General features: G+C 49.9%; 1 protein-coding gene across 1 annotated transcript in view; it reads left to right on the plus strand.

Moving 5' to 3' along the window:
* The window catches only part of COL22A1 (collagen type XXII alpha 1 chain), a 236,758-nt gene that overhangs the window by 23,534 nt on the left and 198,751 nt on the right, over nt 1-14,473 (plus strand). Inside the window, exons 4-5 of the mRNA XM_069465956.1 lie at nt 8,510-8,621; nt 13,840-13,963. Coding sequence (XP_069322057.1) covers nt 8,510-8,621; nt 13,840-13,963 — 236 coding nt within the window. The remainder of the gene's footprint in view (nt 1-8,509; nt 8,622-13,839; nt 13,964-14,473) is intronic.

Here is a 14,473-nt window from a genome sequence, read left to right on the forward strand (position 1 = left end):
ACTGCAGAGTCTCCTCAAAGGCTGTCTTGGCTATGACAGAAAAGAATTGCTGGGACAGTGCTGGGGGCGGGGTTGGCCCCGAGTGCTGATAACCTTGAACATCAATTTAGTCCTCCCTGTGGCCAGGCGTCCTGCCAAGCACCTTCAGTGTGTGATCTCAGGGAAGTTTTCCTCTCCTCCCACACCCAGGGAAACAGCTGCTCCAGCCCGGCTCCTCTGTTCCCGGGTTGGGCACCCGTCCCTCCCTCCTCCATTGTCCTGGGTCCCCTTCCAGCCACATGGCAGTGAGCCAGGGGAGGTCAGGACCAGGGGAGGTCAGGACTAGGTGTTGGGCAGGTACTGCCGGTGCCCTGCCCGCATCCCAGGGACCTTGCCATGTTGGTGTGCCCTGCTGACTTAAAGATGCCAGCATCTGCATCTTTGTGCCCGAAGGAGTTTTCTAGAATGGTGGAAGGCTGCTCTGCCTGTGTGCACAGCAGGCAAAATGTGCCAGGGAGTTCACACTCCTCAGGAGCAGCCCTTAGCCAGTGACTGTTGTTGTAGAAACACCCCAGTTCTGCTGCTCCCTGGGTCGGATTATTCCGAGGTCTATGCATGGCTCCATGTCCCGAGTTTCTCAGCACAGCCCAGGAACGGTCTTTCCCCAAGGTACCTGGCTTCGCACTATACTCTTCATCAGCTGCTTTCTTTGCCTGCCTCTTCCTCCTCCTCCCCATAGAGCACCTCCCGAATGAACTACCAGCGCTTTCAGAGAGCCCAGACACAGGCAGTGTTAGTCACCTCTCTTCTCTAGGTAGGGCACCAGGTGGGCAGGCAGTGGTCAATGAGGTGCTGTCATTATCAGGGTTTCTTTGTGCAATGCGTGAGATAAGGATGACTTTCATCTTCTTCACTTTGTTAACTCAATTAACTTGAAATAAGTGTAGCTGAGCAGTTTGCCCGGGGTGGAGAACTGTTGGGTAGTTTGACTTAGATGTTCTGCTTTTTGCCTTAGTAACCCCCAGCAAAGCTCTGGCTCCTGGATAATCTATTGCCCATTCCTGGAGCTCAGCTGTGCCTGCCCAGCTCTGCCCCCGACACCTCCCACTGACGTCCCTCTGCAAAGTAAGTTCTCACCTTGCTGCGTTACCTACAGGTGGCTGGGTGAGCCCTGAGTCCTCTATTCCAGCACCCCCCAGTCGTTCATTGTTCCAAACATACGTCCAAAGGAGGGAATAATTATGACAATGATGCCGTTCATAGCAATGATGATAGTAACAATGAATGCTCACTGAGCGCTTGCTGGATGCCAAGGGATCTGCACTGGTGTACATTTTACAGTTGCGGAAACAGACACAGAGAGATTGGGTCACTTGCCTGAGTCCGTGGGAGAGTCAAAGTTCCCATCCAGACTGTCATCCAGCACAGCCCACATTCATAAACGTTCTGCCACATGGAGTGGCCAGTCTTGGCCTTCGAGCTGTGCAATATTTATTCCGAGGTAACTGATTCGGCAGAGTGAAGAAATGAAAGTCATGTTTGTCCTAAGAATTGAGCACCCTGACCCTGATCATCAAAAGTTACTCTCTTTTCTTGCCATAAAAAGGCAAGAATATGGAGATTCAGAACTCTTTCCGGAGACTGGCCACCCTAGACAGGCAGCCATAGAAAGGGGACATAGCACTTTGGCTGTCGTGGCATCCACCTGGTGGGTGGCAGAGTTAATTTCACAAAAGCTGCCCTCCCTTGCTGCTGCCAAATCCATCCGGCCTACCATTTGCTGTCCTCTGGAATGTTGTCATATCCCTGTATCACAATGCCAACCTCCAGCACTGCCCTGTTCCCTCCCCTTCACCAAGAGCTGTCTTTCCACAACTCAGCTTGCTTGGCTCTTAGAATCTAGTCCATGCTCCTTGGCCCTGCATAAGAGTTTCTGCTTCTTCTGCCCCAGCTTATTCATGGGCCTATTGGAAGGCCCACCAGCACCCAAAAATGCAATGCTCCCCTTAGCTGATGACATTTTCTCTTGTTGGTGTGCCCATCCTCACCTTGTTCCCATAGTGAACTCCTACTCATCCCTCAAAGCCCAACTCAACAGTCACCTCCAAGAAATCACTGTAGACTCCATAGGACCATTAGTTGCTGTTTTAGCATTATATTCTATCCTGAGAACTCCAATCGGAAGGTGTCATAATTATTTGTTTCTTTGTCTACCTCCCCAGCAAGCATATCCACTGTTTGAGGGCAGGACCTGTCCATACTTTGTCATTCTTCTATGTGTCCTAAGGGCAGAGGGCAGTACCTGGCTCAATAAATGTTGAGTGAATGAGTGGGTATAGGAATGAAATGAGTGAAAGTAAGAAGCATGAATCAAAGCATGAACAAATGAATGATTGGGGAGTTGGATGAACAGACAGATAAAAAGATGGATGGGAGGAAGGAAAAAAGGGAGGCAGGGAGGAAGACAGGTAGGCAGGCAGACAAATGAACAAATGAAACTGCCTGCATCATCTGGAACTTAGAATGAGTCTAAAGTTGTCCTGTCATTCTATAGACTAAAGAGCAGTAAGTAGTTTTTCTACCTAAGAGTAACTGATTCTGGTCAGGAAGATTCAGAAAGGATGTGTGTGCGCGTGCATGTGTGTGTATGCACATGTGTGTCCATGTGTGTGCACGTGTGTGTGTGCATACACACATGAATATGCAGAACTTTGCACACAGTTTTAGCCCACAGCATGTGCGGAGGGTCCTGCTGAGGAATCTGTCTGGTGATTGGGACCCTTTATCCTGAATCCTGCTGTGTCAGTCCTCAGCCAGTGGGTCCTGAAGCCTCCCCTCGCCCCTGTGGGGTCTCCCAGGAAATGAACTCACCACGCCAGGTGGGCAACACCAGCGTGCAGAGCAGATGCCTGTTTGTGCCGCTCTAAGTGCATAGAAAACCTGCTTTGTCTACCGTCTGCTCTAATTATAACCAGCCGTGAACAAACGTCCCAGCCCTGTTGAGGCTGGAGAGGGGTTAGGGAGAGATGGAGCCTCCGACTTGCCAATTTAAATACAATGGGGCAATCGGAGCAGCTTTTGTATTCTGGAAAAAAAACGCACTTCCCCGAAGCCTCACCTCCAAATTTTTCCTTAAATGACTCTGGCTATCTTTAGGCCTTATCTGGGCTGTGAGGGGGAGGATAGGATGAGAAGAGAGGTGGGGATGGGAGGCCTGGGTCTCAGACGGCCTTGAGGCTCCACAGCATGGTGGGTCAATCTCCCAACATCTCTGAGCCTCGGTTTCCCCACCTGTGTGACAGTGGATCTTACAGAAGGTCCCTGAGAATCGCTCTCAGTTCTAATAACCAAACGTTCTGTAAATTCTAGTGACTAAAAGTGTTATCCAGCTTTCCTGGGAGGTTAGCTAGTTAATGCTTAGAGAATGTTAGGCAGGGTCCAGGTCTCTCGCTCGGCCACAGACATCCTGGCTGTCTCTCTCCTCCCACCTGGGCCCCCACATGCAGATAATCACCAAGTCATGCCCACGGCACCTCCCAAATAGCTCTCCCATTCAAGTTCTTCCAGCCCTTCCCACCAGCCCATCTCAGCAGCCTGCTCCTCACTGGGCTCCTGTCCCTCTGTCCCCCGCTGCCAGAATGACCTTGGAAACCAGAAGCCAGATGGTGCTTCTGCCCCACTTTTAAGCCCTCATTGGCTCCTCATTGCCTGAAGAAAGAAATCCCAATTCCCCCGTGGTTGGCAGAGCCCGGCCTGCCCTGCCCCGTCCGCCCCAGGGTAACCCTTGCCGTGGGTCCCGACATCGCCAAGAGGCCCCGATTCTGTTCCTTGTTGGGATCTGAGCAGCCACTAGGCGTCTAATACCTCGGTGCCCCTCTCAGTTCTGCAGGGACAGCTGCTGCTTTATCTCACAGCGCCTTGGGTCACAGTCCATTTACCTCGGGAACATTCTTCATTTCCCCTCCCAGCCCTTACTTATGTTGGGCAATTCATCTTTTCTTTCAGTGCCCTTTGCTGCCACCTAATTACTTCCTTGTTCTTCAAAGTTTTGTCAGGTTCAATCTTTGTTTTTATTCACCGAAGCCAAAATAAAAATGAAACCAGAAAGTAGAGCATATGTTTGCTTTTGAAAACCTGTTTTATTTTTTTCTAATTCTCCCACATATGAAAGCTAAAGGGAAAACCCAGGATGAGGTGGCAATTTCTAGTGACAGTGGACAGAGCTGCGGATAGGACCAGGTCCGCACGGCAGCCCCTGGCCCCGACATCACATGGGGCGGGTGTCGGGCACATGTCCACCCGGATTCTGGATTTGCTCTCTGGCTCTCACGGAGAGCATGGGTGTCCCGTGAGGTCACCTGGGAGCCCTCTCGGAATAAGCCACCACGTCCTGTGCACCTCCAGGCCTGACACCCTGGGAAGTGGCTGCCGCTATCCCCTTTGTGCAGATGAGAGGCAGAGGTGTAAGGGGCTGGGAAATTGCACCCACGTCTTGGAGCAGGGCTGGGAACCCAGGGGTGTGTGACTGCCTTGCTCCCCTTCCCTCCATGCCGTACCCGCTTTCACTCCCTGAATTCACTGCAGGCTTTCTGGTGCAGCTACCCCTCCCCACAGCTCCCACCCCACACCTCCTGGGTGCTGTCTGGGGTTCCCCAGGGCAGCCACCCTGGGAGGCCATCCTTCCTCCTGCATCCCCAAGGAAGAAGCCACCAGGACACCTGCCATGCCCCTGGCCAGTGCTGGGCCCTAGGAAGGGCTGGCTCCAAAACCTATTCCCTGCTATCCTGCCTTTGTCTGGAACAAAATCCGATCCTAAGCAGCTCTGTGCCCTTTACCTTTTGGTATCAGTTCCACGGAACCATGGAACTGCAGGGCCCTCCAGGGTTGTCCTGGTCACCTGATCAAGCTCCTCCATCTGCAGACAGCATCCCCACCCACTGCTGAAGGTCCCCAGCCCTGCTGGGACACTTCCAGGCACACCGGACCCCACACACGCACGCGTGGCCCTGTGGATTGTCAGAAGGCCCCTCGTTCGCTGGGACCCAGTCAGTTCCGAGAGCTGCTCTTGGTTGGGAGCCCAGAGCTGGGGGGAGACCTTACACCTTCTGCTACCGGGTGATGCTTAAACCACAGCTTCTGCGGCTTCCAGTCCCTGCTCACAGTGGTGCTGAGGAGAGAGGCTGCTCTGCATTCATTCAGGGGGCGCTTCCCAACACCTGACCCACTGGTACCCCCACATTTAGAGGACCCCCAAGGGCTCCCCAGGACTCTGGCCTGGTTCTTTCTGATCATGGCTGGCAGTGGTGGGGCTCTGGGAGGGAATGGCAGAGCTGTCGCCAGGGCCTGAGGCCCCTTGTGCCAGGGGCTTTCACAGCAGGCCCCCACCGTGGTCCCCAGGAAGGGCTAATGGCACTAACTGGGCTATGGGACTAACGGCTGGGTGCTGGCTTTCCTGCAGACACTTCATCACATCATCACACTTAGTCTCATGACAGCCCTGCAAGAAATTACTCTCTGCATTTTCCCAGTTGAGGAAACAGGCTCAACAATGTCAGATAACGTCCTCAAAGCCACCCAGCTAGAAGTCTGTGTGGGGGCAGAGTGTACCTTGGGCTGCATTAAACACTGCAAATGCCTGATGCTCACTATACACTCACCTGGGGTTAACTCCCTTGCTCTGCACGGGACTCCACTTGGCGGCAGCACTACCGTTCACTCCCCTCCCCCCACACACTCCGAGAGATGAAGGATTCTTCACTGCGTAAACACTGGACATGCAAACTCACTGTTATGCAAGAGATGAAGCTTCATTGGAAGATAGATCCTTTCCGGCCATGGTGAAAATATGATAAGTAGTTATGGATGCTAAAAACACAAAAGATGACCAGATTGTACCTGTTCTCCCAGTTTCTAGACAAGGACCTGATGCCCAGGGAGACAGAGACTCAGTGAAGGTTGGCTCTCCTTCCTCCCATGCTTGTCCAGAGCTTGTGATGGGACAGGGACAGTCACACCCTTATTCAGGGTGAGGGATCCATTAGAGCAGGGGTTCCCCAACTTATGGTGAGTTGTACAATTATTTCATTATATATTACCATGTAATCATAATAGAAATAAAGTGCACAATAAATGTAATGCACTTGAATCATCTCCAAACCATTCCCCCCACCCCTGCTCCCTAGTCCGTGGAAAAATTATCTTCCATGAAAACGGTCCCTGGTGCCAAAAAGGTTGAGGACCACTGCATGATTAGAGCATCTGGCGTTGACTGAGCACCTGCTGTGTCCCAGGCGTGTTCTTACCTACTTTCTCGTTTAAAACTCAAAGTGATCTTCCGAGATGTCGGTGCTTAGCAGCAGAGTCAGAATGCGTTGTCAGTGGCAGACAGGGACACTGTGGGCTGTTGCCCCCATCAGGCCTGATGAGCTGGTGTTGCCTGATGTCCCGTGGGCAGATGAGACCTTACCTGAGAGAAGGCAGGTAGGGAAGGGTGGGAGCAGGGGTTTGAACCTGAATATCTCTCATTCCAGAACACTTACTCTTCCATTACCCTGTGCTCTCGGTACCCCAATTTCACAGAAGTACAGAGGAAGTAAGCTCAGAGAGGTTAATACTCATGCTCAGGGTCACACAGCTCCTGAGTAGGACTCCACCCATGAACGTCTGGCCCATGTGCTGGTGCCTTCCCCTCTGCACAGTCTCTCTCAGGGGTCAAGGGCACATCGCCTATGAGAGTGAGGCCACACATTCAGTTTGTGCCACGGGCCAGGCCCTGCTGGTCCTGAGGGTGGGCAGGCCGGGCCCTGTCCTCCAGAAGCTCAGCTGGTGGGCTCAGCCTGGGCCCAGTGGCAGCCTCTCTCAGCTGGCTCAGCCCACACACCTTAGTGGGCATTGGTTGGGGGACCTCCGGTGTCTTTCCCCACAAATCCCCCACCTCCAGAGTGGCAGAATCGTTCACACCAGTGTGCAGAAACAGCGTGGCTTGCAGGTGTGCTCTTTCCGTCCATGCTGGAACTTCTGGATGCATGTTTTCTATCTTCAGGGTCAAACATCATTTGACATTATGTCATGAATTCCATTACATAGTCGGCATGTGAAGTGCTACTTAGGAATGGCAATGGCAACTCTTAGTCATTTTTGGAGAACTCAACAACCTCAGGATGGCCAGGGGTGGGGAAGGATCCGGTACGAAAATCACCCAGGGCTTCAATCCCAGCACCGCCTTGCTCTGCTCGGAACCCTTCCCGGATCACTGCAGACCTGCTCCAGACTGGGACAGAGAGCCTTCCCTGTCACCCCAGCCAGTTCCTCTCAAATTCTGGCCCTGTTTCCTTATTCTTTCCTGCCTGGAATTGCATGGTGCACCTGCACTGTGCGTTTGTTTATCTTTTGGTCTCCCCACTGGAGTTCCAGTTCTCCTAGAGCCATGATTTTATTCTTCTCCCTGCTTCAGCCCCACAGCTCACAGTGCTTGGCATATAGCAGGGTCTCAAAAATATATTTTGAATGCATACGGGACATCTTGGGACAGTATTTAGTGGTAGAGGATACTGTGATCATTATAATGAGAAAATAAACAATATAAAAACTATTTCGTTGGCTGTTCACTGCATGTCAGATTCTATAAGAAGAGCTTTGTATCATATCATTTAAGTGTCACAGCAATGAGGGCTATGCTAAAAAAAAATCTCCTTTATACAGATGAAGAAATCAATGCTCAGAGATGTCAGGCAACCTGCCTAAGGTCACACAGCAGAAACATGGTGGCTAGGAACACAACCCAGGCCTATCTAATTCTAATATTCAAACTCTCCATCAGTGCTAAACCTCTTCCCTCCCTGACATTTTTTACACAGGACTTGGCGGGGAATTGGCTCTTAAAAAATGTATTGAATGAATAAATGATCTCTTTGCACAGAATTTAGTGGTAGAAGAGGCGTTAATCGTTATAATGTGAGTCCTACAAATTCATTCCGTTTTTGGCAGTAGTGCTGTGTGATGTTGGAAACAGTGAAGGACTCTTCCTAAAGTCTCATGGCTGAGGTGCCACCAATACCAAGAGCTCTGTTACCCCAGAGATGCAGAAATGAGTTAGACCCGGTGCCTGCCCTCGACTGGCTTCCCTCTAACCTGCCAAGAGCTTTCCCCAGTCCTTAGGGACACAGTTTCAAGTCAGTGACGTATCACACTGTCATCCAGAACACCGAGGCCCTGCAGCAGTCACAGCCAGGATACCTTCTGTTTGTCTTGCACTTGACCAAGATCCAGGACTTTCTCAGCACATGTCTGAGAAATCAGTGAACCCAGTGTCTCTGTTCTCCTGCCCCTCTGTCCTGGAGCTCATTCAAAGCTGTAGATCCCATCACTCTGTTGCTTGTGTTTCCCCCTGAACATGTATCTGAAAAGTTCCCTCCACACCCGGTACCTGGGCAGGGTGGGCAGGCTGCCTTTGCAGGGAGTGGATGTGCTTTTCCTTCATCTCTCAGGCTCTTTCTCCAGCAAACTCACCCCAGCTCTTCTTTTTGGACAGGTTTTGACCTGATGGATTTGTTCAGTGTGAAGGAAATCTTGGGGAAGAGAGAGAACGGAGTGCAGAGTTCCTATGTACGGATGGGATCCTTCCCCGTGGTGCAAAGGACCGAGTGAGTGGTCACTTCTCCTTCCAGACCTGCCCTGGATGCCTTGGGAAAGGGCAGGGGAGGGGCCCATCAGCCGCAGTTGCACCCTCAGCACCGAGCCGGGCTTTGACCTACTCAGTGCCTGGCAAGGTCACCCTAACATGAACTGCACCACTGACCTGGGAATTCAACCTGTTTTGTAGCCGATCTATTATCATTGACTTCATTGGTTCTCTGGTCCTTTTACACTCATCACTCCATCCAGATTTGGCGTTAGTCATTCACTCATACGTGCATTTTTCTGTTAATCCGTTAAATAGCAAACCTTGATGGATCTCAGCACACAGCACCTACTGTGGCCCAGCCTTGCATTGCATGGCAGGTGTAGCACCTCCAGAATCATGTAGTGGTTTTGGCGCTTGGAGATCCAGTTTCGGTGTTGACTGGGTGCCTGGACCAACACAAGTCATTGCAGGCCCCGGTGCCGCAATTTTCTCACGTTTTCAACCCAGAATGAATGTTCCTCCCTTGCAACATTGTTGAGAGGATATGAAGTAAAGATTTGTCCAGTGTCTGGCACTTACTGTGTCTCTAGTCATGGGCTAAAGATGATAGCAAAATACATTATCCATGCTTTTCACCATGGGTGGACAGATCTTTTGAAAACAAAAATGATGCTGCATCATGCCACTTCTCCCCCTCTTCAAACTCTTTAATTGCTTTCAAATATTCTTAAATTAAAGGGCTGGAAGAGAAAGGCCCCCGTGTGACCTGGCCCCGTCCTGCCTTGTGGCCTCCTAGCTCATCCCCAGGTGTCCCATCTACCTCCTCTGTCTCCGTTTGGGGGACCTGCTAGGCACCCACCTCCCCCGCCAGGCCTTTGTTTATGTTCTTCCCTCTACCTGGGACACCTGTTCTGCTCATCCTTCAAAGTATGCTCAGCTGTAATGTTATGCTCTCAAGGGTGCCTTCCCTGAACTCTCGGACTACACCAGGCCTTCCTCTTACCTACTCTCCTCACAACCTGTATTTCTGCACAGAACGTGGCAAAGCTGAAGCTGCCTAATCAATTGCGCAATTACTTTTCTCTGCCCTGCTCAGTGAGGAGCCCTAGGAAGGAGCCGATCCTTGGTTTTGCTGCAGTCTCTGAACTGCACTGAACTAAGCCCTACTCAGAGTAGTGGATTATTAAATATTTGCTGAATAAATGAATCAATCACTCATAATGAGGGAAAAGGCTCTGTAAGATATTAGCCTGGCAAAGATGGGCTTTGAACGTTAGGTCTCAGAGCTTAGAATTTTGCGTGTGTGCAGTCTTTTTATTTATTTTAATTCAATAACCATTCTCTGAGTGCCAGTCATGCAGCAGGCATTGTGTCAGACTCTAACGTCTTCTCATCCATGGTTCCCAGTGCCTAGGTTTGATGAGATTTTACAGAAGAAGGAGACAAGTTGCTTTCTCTCTCTGAGCCTTGTTTCCATGGGATGGAGACAGTAGTCGCTGGCAGCTGACTCTCAAAAGAGTCATGTGTCTCCAGACAGTGAGGGTTGCTCTTTCTACAAAGACACGGAGAATCTGGGTGATACTGTTATTAACCCCTTGGTTGTCTGGTCAGACAGATTTCACCACCTTCACAGAGAAGTCAGTGCCATGGCCATCACTTGGGGACGTGCAAGGAAGAACAGAGTCTGAGCTCCACTTCCTACTTCCCTCCCCCTTACTCCCTTGGCCTAAAGTGCCCAATTCACCATCCATACCACTTATAAGCAGGAAAAATCACATGCAACTCCACTTTAAAGAAAAAATGCAAAAGAGAAAGAACAGAATGCAGGAAGGAAAGCAAAAGTGACACAAATCCAGGGGAGGGACTTACCAGAGGACCCTCCCACTGCTAATGGTGTGTCCCCCTGGTGAGATACGTGGGTCAAACAGTGGTGTTGGTTTGGGCAACGCCATGTGGATTGTGGGACTGGACGCTGTTTCTGGGTAAGGGATGTGGGCTCACGTTGTGCTGGGAGTTGCTCTGAGGAGGAATTTCTGTCTGTTTTCACATTTGTTTTAATGACAAAACACCTGAGACAATTCAAAACAACAGAGCTCTGACATTTCAAGAAAGATCATCATCCTTTTATTTCTAATGCTTTGAAATTCATATACACACATGTACAATTTTAATTTGTGGGTTAATTTTGTTCATAATGAAAAGGCATGTCACTTTCAATATTTATATTGTTTCTCACTTGTTTAACATTTAAAGGGCATTTTACATATTTTATCTCTCACTACGATAAAATGAGGTGAAATATACTATTCTTCTCATTTATCTGGTGCAACATTTGAGACTCATCATGGGACAGTCACTTGTTCAACGTCTCACAGTTCAGAGGAAGCAGAGGTCAGCCTGGAACTCAGGTCCTTTGACCTGAAACTGTTTACCCTTTCCACTGTAATCTCATAATCTGCTGCATTATTTGTGGAAAGGGTTGAATTGAGGCATTTTCTTTCTTTGGATGTTCTCTGTTAATGACTTTTACCCTCCTGATGATAATATATATTATATATACATATGTGTGTGCATATATATAAGTGTGTAGGATACATATATGCACATACGTATATACATATATGTATATATGGATAGATAGATCTCCTAAGAAAAACATCTTTAGGAGAACAAAAAGGTCATTAACAGAGAAAATATCTATCTTTTCTTAGGATGCACGCATACACACACACAGACAATGTGTGTATGTATTTCAAAGGTATAAGGAGAATATGTATTAAGAAAAAAAAAGCAGTAGCATAATTGGACTCATTAAGGAAATAAGCAGAGAAACAATGAAATGAAATATCAGTCTGTGGCTAAAAGCCTGTGTCTGTAGACCTAGGTGGGAAGGTCCCATCTTCCTCCCACATGGTCCATGACCAGGGTATCCCTGAATCCCCAGGGATGCCCGACTGCTTTGGGGTATGAGCTCTGCTCCGACTGCCTGGATGTGACCCTGGGTGAAATCCCAGCTTGGAGAATGACTTTAAACAGCTGGGTCTTCATCTGCCAGCCTGGGTCTGTGAACTGAGAATCCGAGAAGACCAATCTTCGCTCACAGGTTCTTTAGCCAAATGAAGTCCCTGAGGATCTGTCAGTCTGAGAACCAGGAACCCAGACGCCTCCCCACTTCCCTTCCTGGCTGTCTGGCCAGACGGATTCCACCTCCTCCAACAGAGAAGTCAATGCCATGAACATCCCCGAGGCAGCCCCCCGCCCCCAGGGCAGGATGTGGCTCCACCATGACCAGGCTCTACAGAGTCAAGGTGCCGTCAGCTGAGGGTTAGGAGAAGACATGGGAAGTCAGCCCCTGGGTCACCAGCCATAGCGTATTGAGTTAACCCCTCAGATCCCAGGTGCCCTCGGCTATAGCATGAGGATCTGTCTAAGTTCTTACAAGAAAGAAATGAGATAATATGTGAAAAGTTAGTGTCAAGCTTGTATTAAGCCCTCAAAAAGTACTTATTTTTTGTATCTTAGAATTTTATATCACATGAGATCCTATGTGTGAGTACTTTACTGGATCTGAGAAACACTATGGAAAAGCAAGCTAAACTTCATTCTGATAGAATGTAAGTCTAGGATAGATCGATGGTTCTCAACCAGGAGAGATTTTGCCTTCACCCCCAGGGGACGTTTGGCAGTATCTGGAAGCATTTTTGTTGTCACAGCTGGGGCTGGGGGCCAGAGGTGCTGCTAGGCATCCTACAGTGCACAGGACAGCCCCCACGTCAGTATTGGCTGGGAAGCTTCCTCCAGGAAAAGTAGCAGGCCCTGCACTAGCACTGGGGAAAGAAAAGTTTCTCTATGGAAACAGTGTTTTGACAGTTTTCAGAGTTCTTCATTTCTTTGACGTTTATACTGTGCCTGCCATGCTGCTGGCATCCTGGTGGGTGCTGAGGAACAGGATTTGTCAGTGTTTCCTCACTGGGGACTTCATGAGGATAATGTGGGGAGCACAGAGGGACAGAAGACAGGTGGCTGTGAATTGAAATGCGGATAGATGGGGAAATGAGAGAGTGATGGAGATAACTGTTTTCTAGCACCCTATTGGGGAAGGGACAGAGAAAGGGAGAAAAAGGGAGATTGCGCAGGTGCTGGCTGGGGACATGGATCAGGGGAGGCTTGGTTTTGGCCGTGGGGTGCGGGGTATGTGCTGACTGGAGAGAGGCAAGAGGAAGCGCAGGTGCCTCTGATCATGGTGCAGAGGAAGATGGCAGCTGGCCCAAGAATGCTCTGAGGACAGGAATGGGATTTTAATATCTGTGGGAGAATCAGTCCTGCACAGGAGGGAATTAGCAATTTTCAATCCTGAATTTGGAAGAGAAAGGGCAGTTCCAGGGGTGAAGCAGCAGGGGGCTGACGACTGCACAGATGAGGGGCTGGCTCCACAGGTGTGGTGGGAACCTAGGGCTTGGTGGAGAGAAGACACGCCCCATGTCTTAGTCCATTCCAGCTGCTATAATAAAGTCCCACAAACTGGGTGGCTTATAAACAACAAAAATTTCACACAATTCTGGAGGCTGGAAGTCTAAGATCAAGATCCTCATAGACGCCATCTTTTCATGGTCACCTCACATGGTGGAAGGGGTGAACAAGCTCTCTGGGGTCTCTTTTATAAGGACACTAATCCTATTCATTAGCGCTCTGCCCTCATGATATCATCACCTCCCAAATGCTCTACCTCCTAATACTGTTACCTTGGGGGTTAGGATTTCAACATACAGATTCTGGGGAACACAGGCATTCACACCATAGCATCCTGGAGCATGGGGCAGGATGAAGGCATAGCAGTTTGGCCTTGATGAGAAGAAATGGGGCAGGGGGAGGTGGGGCCAGGGAGGCTTGGCTGCATTCGATCTGTGGAGTGGGCATGTGTCAATTTCTTGTTGAGTTTTTTGGTCTCGGTGGTGGTAGAGAGAGGAAACTGATGCACACCTGGTGGGGGGGAGGTTTGGAGGTGTTGAGGGTGGCTGCAGGAAGACAATGAAGAGGCCATGGACGATGGTCTACAGAGGGTCACTTTGTGGCCCTGCCCTCAGGAGAAGGCAAGAAAGGGGGCCTAGAAGGTGGGCTGTAGACATGTTCAGGAGGTCACATTGGCAGGACGTAGTGACTTAGGATGTGTGGGCTTCCTTTGTTGGCTCCCTGCTCTTAGTGCTAAGCCCGGTGTGTCTGTCTCCATTTTTCTCCAGGGACGTGTTCCCCCAAGGTTTGCCTGATGAATACGCCTTTGTCACAACCTTCCGGTTCAGGAGAATGTCTCGGAAGGAGGACTGGTATATCTGGCAGGTCATCGACCAGTATGGCATCCCACAGGTACGGGCGCCTCTGCCTCCTCTCGATGGTCCCCAGCGTTGTTTCCCTCTCGCAGGGGAGGGCACCACCCCCTCCCCGTGTTTTCTCCAGGGCCCTTGATCCTGAGCCTAAAGAGATGGAGAGTCTGGTGTGTGGAAGGCCAGAGACCCTGTAGTTTTCTTATGAATGAAGCTCTGGGTCCTGCCTTCTCCCACCTCTGGTGTGTTCCGCCTTTCGGATCCCGAGAAGATAGAGCAAGCCTCCAACAGTATGTAGTGCAGTGAGGAAAGACAAATCTTCAAATTAAAGCCATCACTACAGGCTGTCCCTTTGTGAGGAAAGCAACACTACTTTTTTTCTCTGCCAGATCCAAATCCCCTTGTTCTCAGAGTTCATGGACCAACCATATCGTTGTCATCTGGAAAAGTACTGTGAGGAGACATTGCTCACCTTCCACGTGAAGACACTGTCTAGATTTTCATCTAGGCTTGAAATAAAATAAAAACATGCTTAAGCAGTTGGACTCCAGCA

This window comes from Eulemur rufifrons, chromosome 3, assembly GCF_041146395.1.
Source record: "Eulemur rufifrons isolate Redbay chromosome 3, OSU_ERuf_1, whole genome shotgun sequence".
In the NCBI taxonomy this organism is placed as follows: Eukaryota; Metazoa; Chordata; class Mammalia; order Primates; family Lemuridae; genus Eulemur; species Eulemur rufifrons.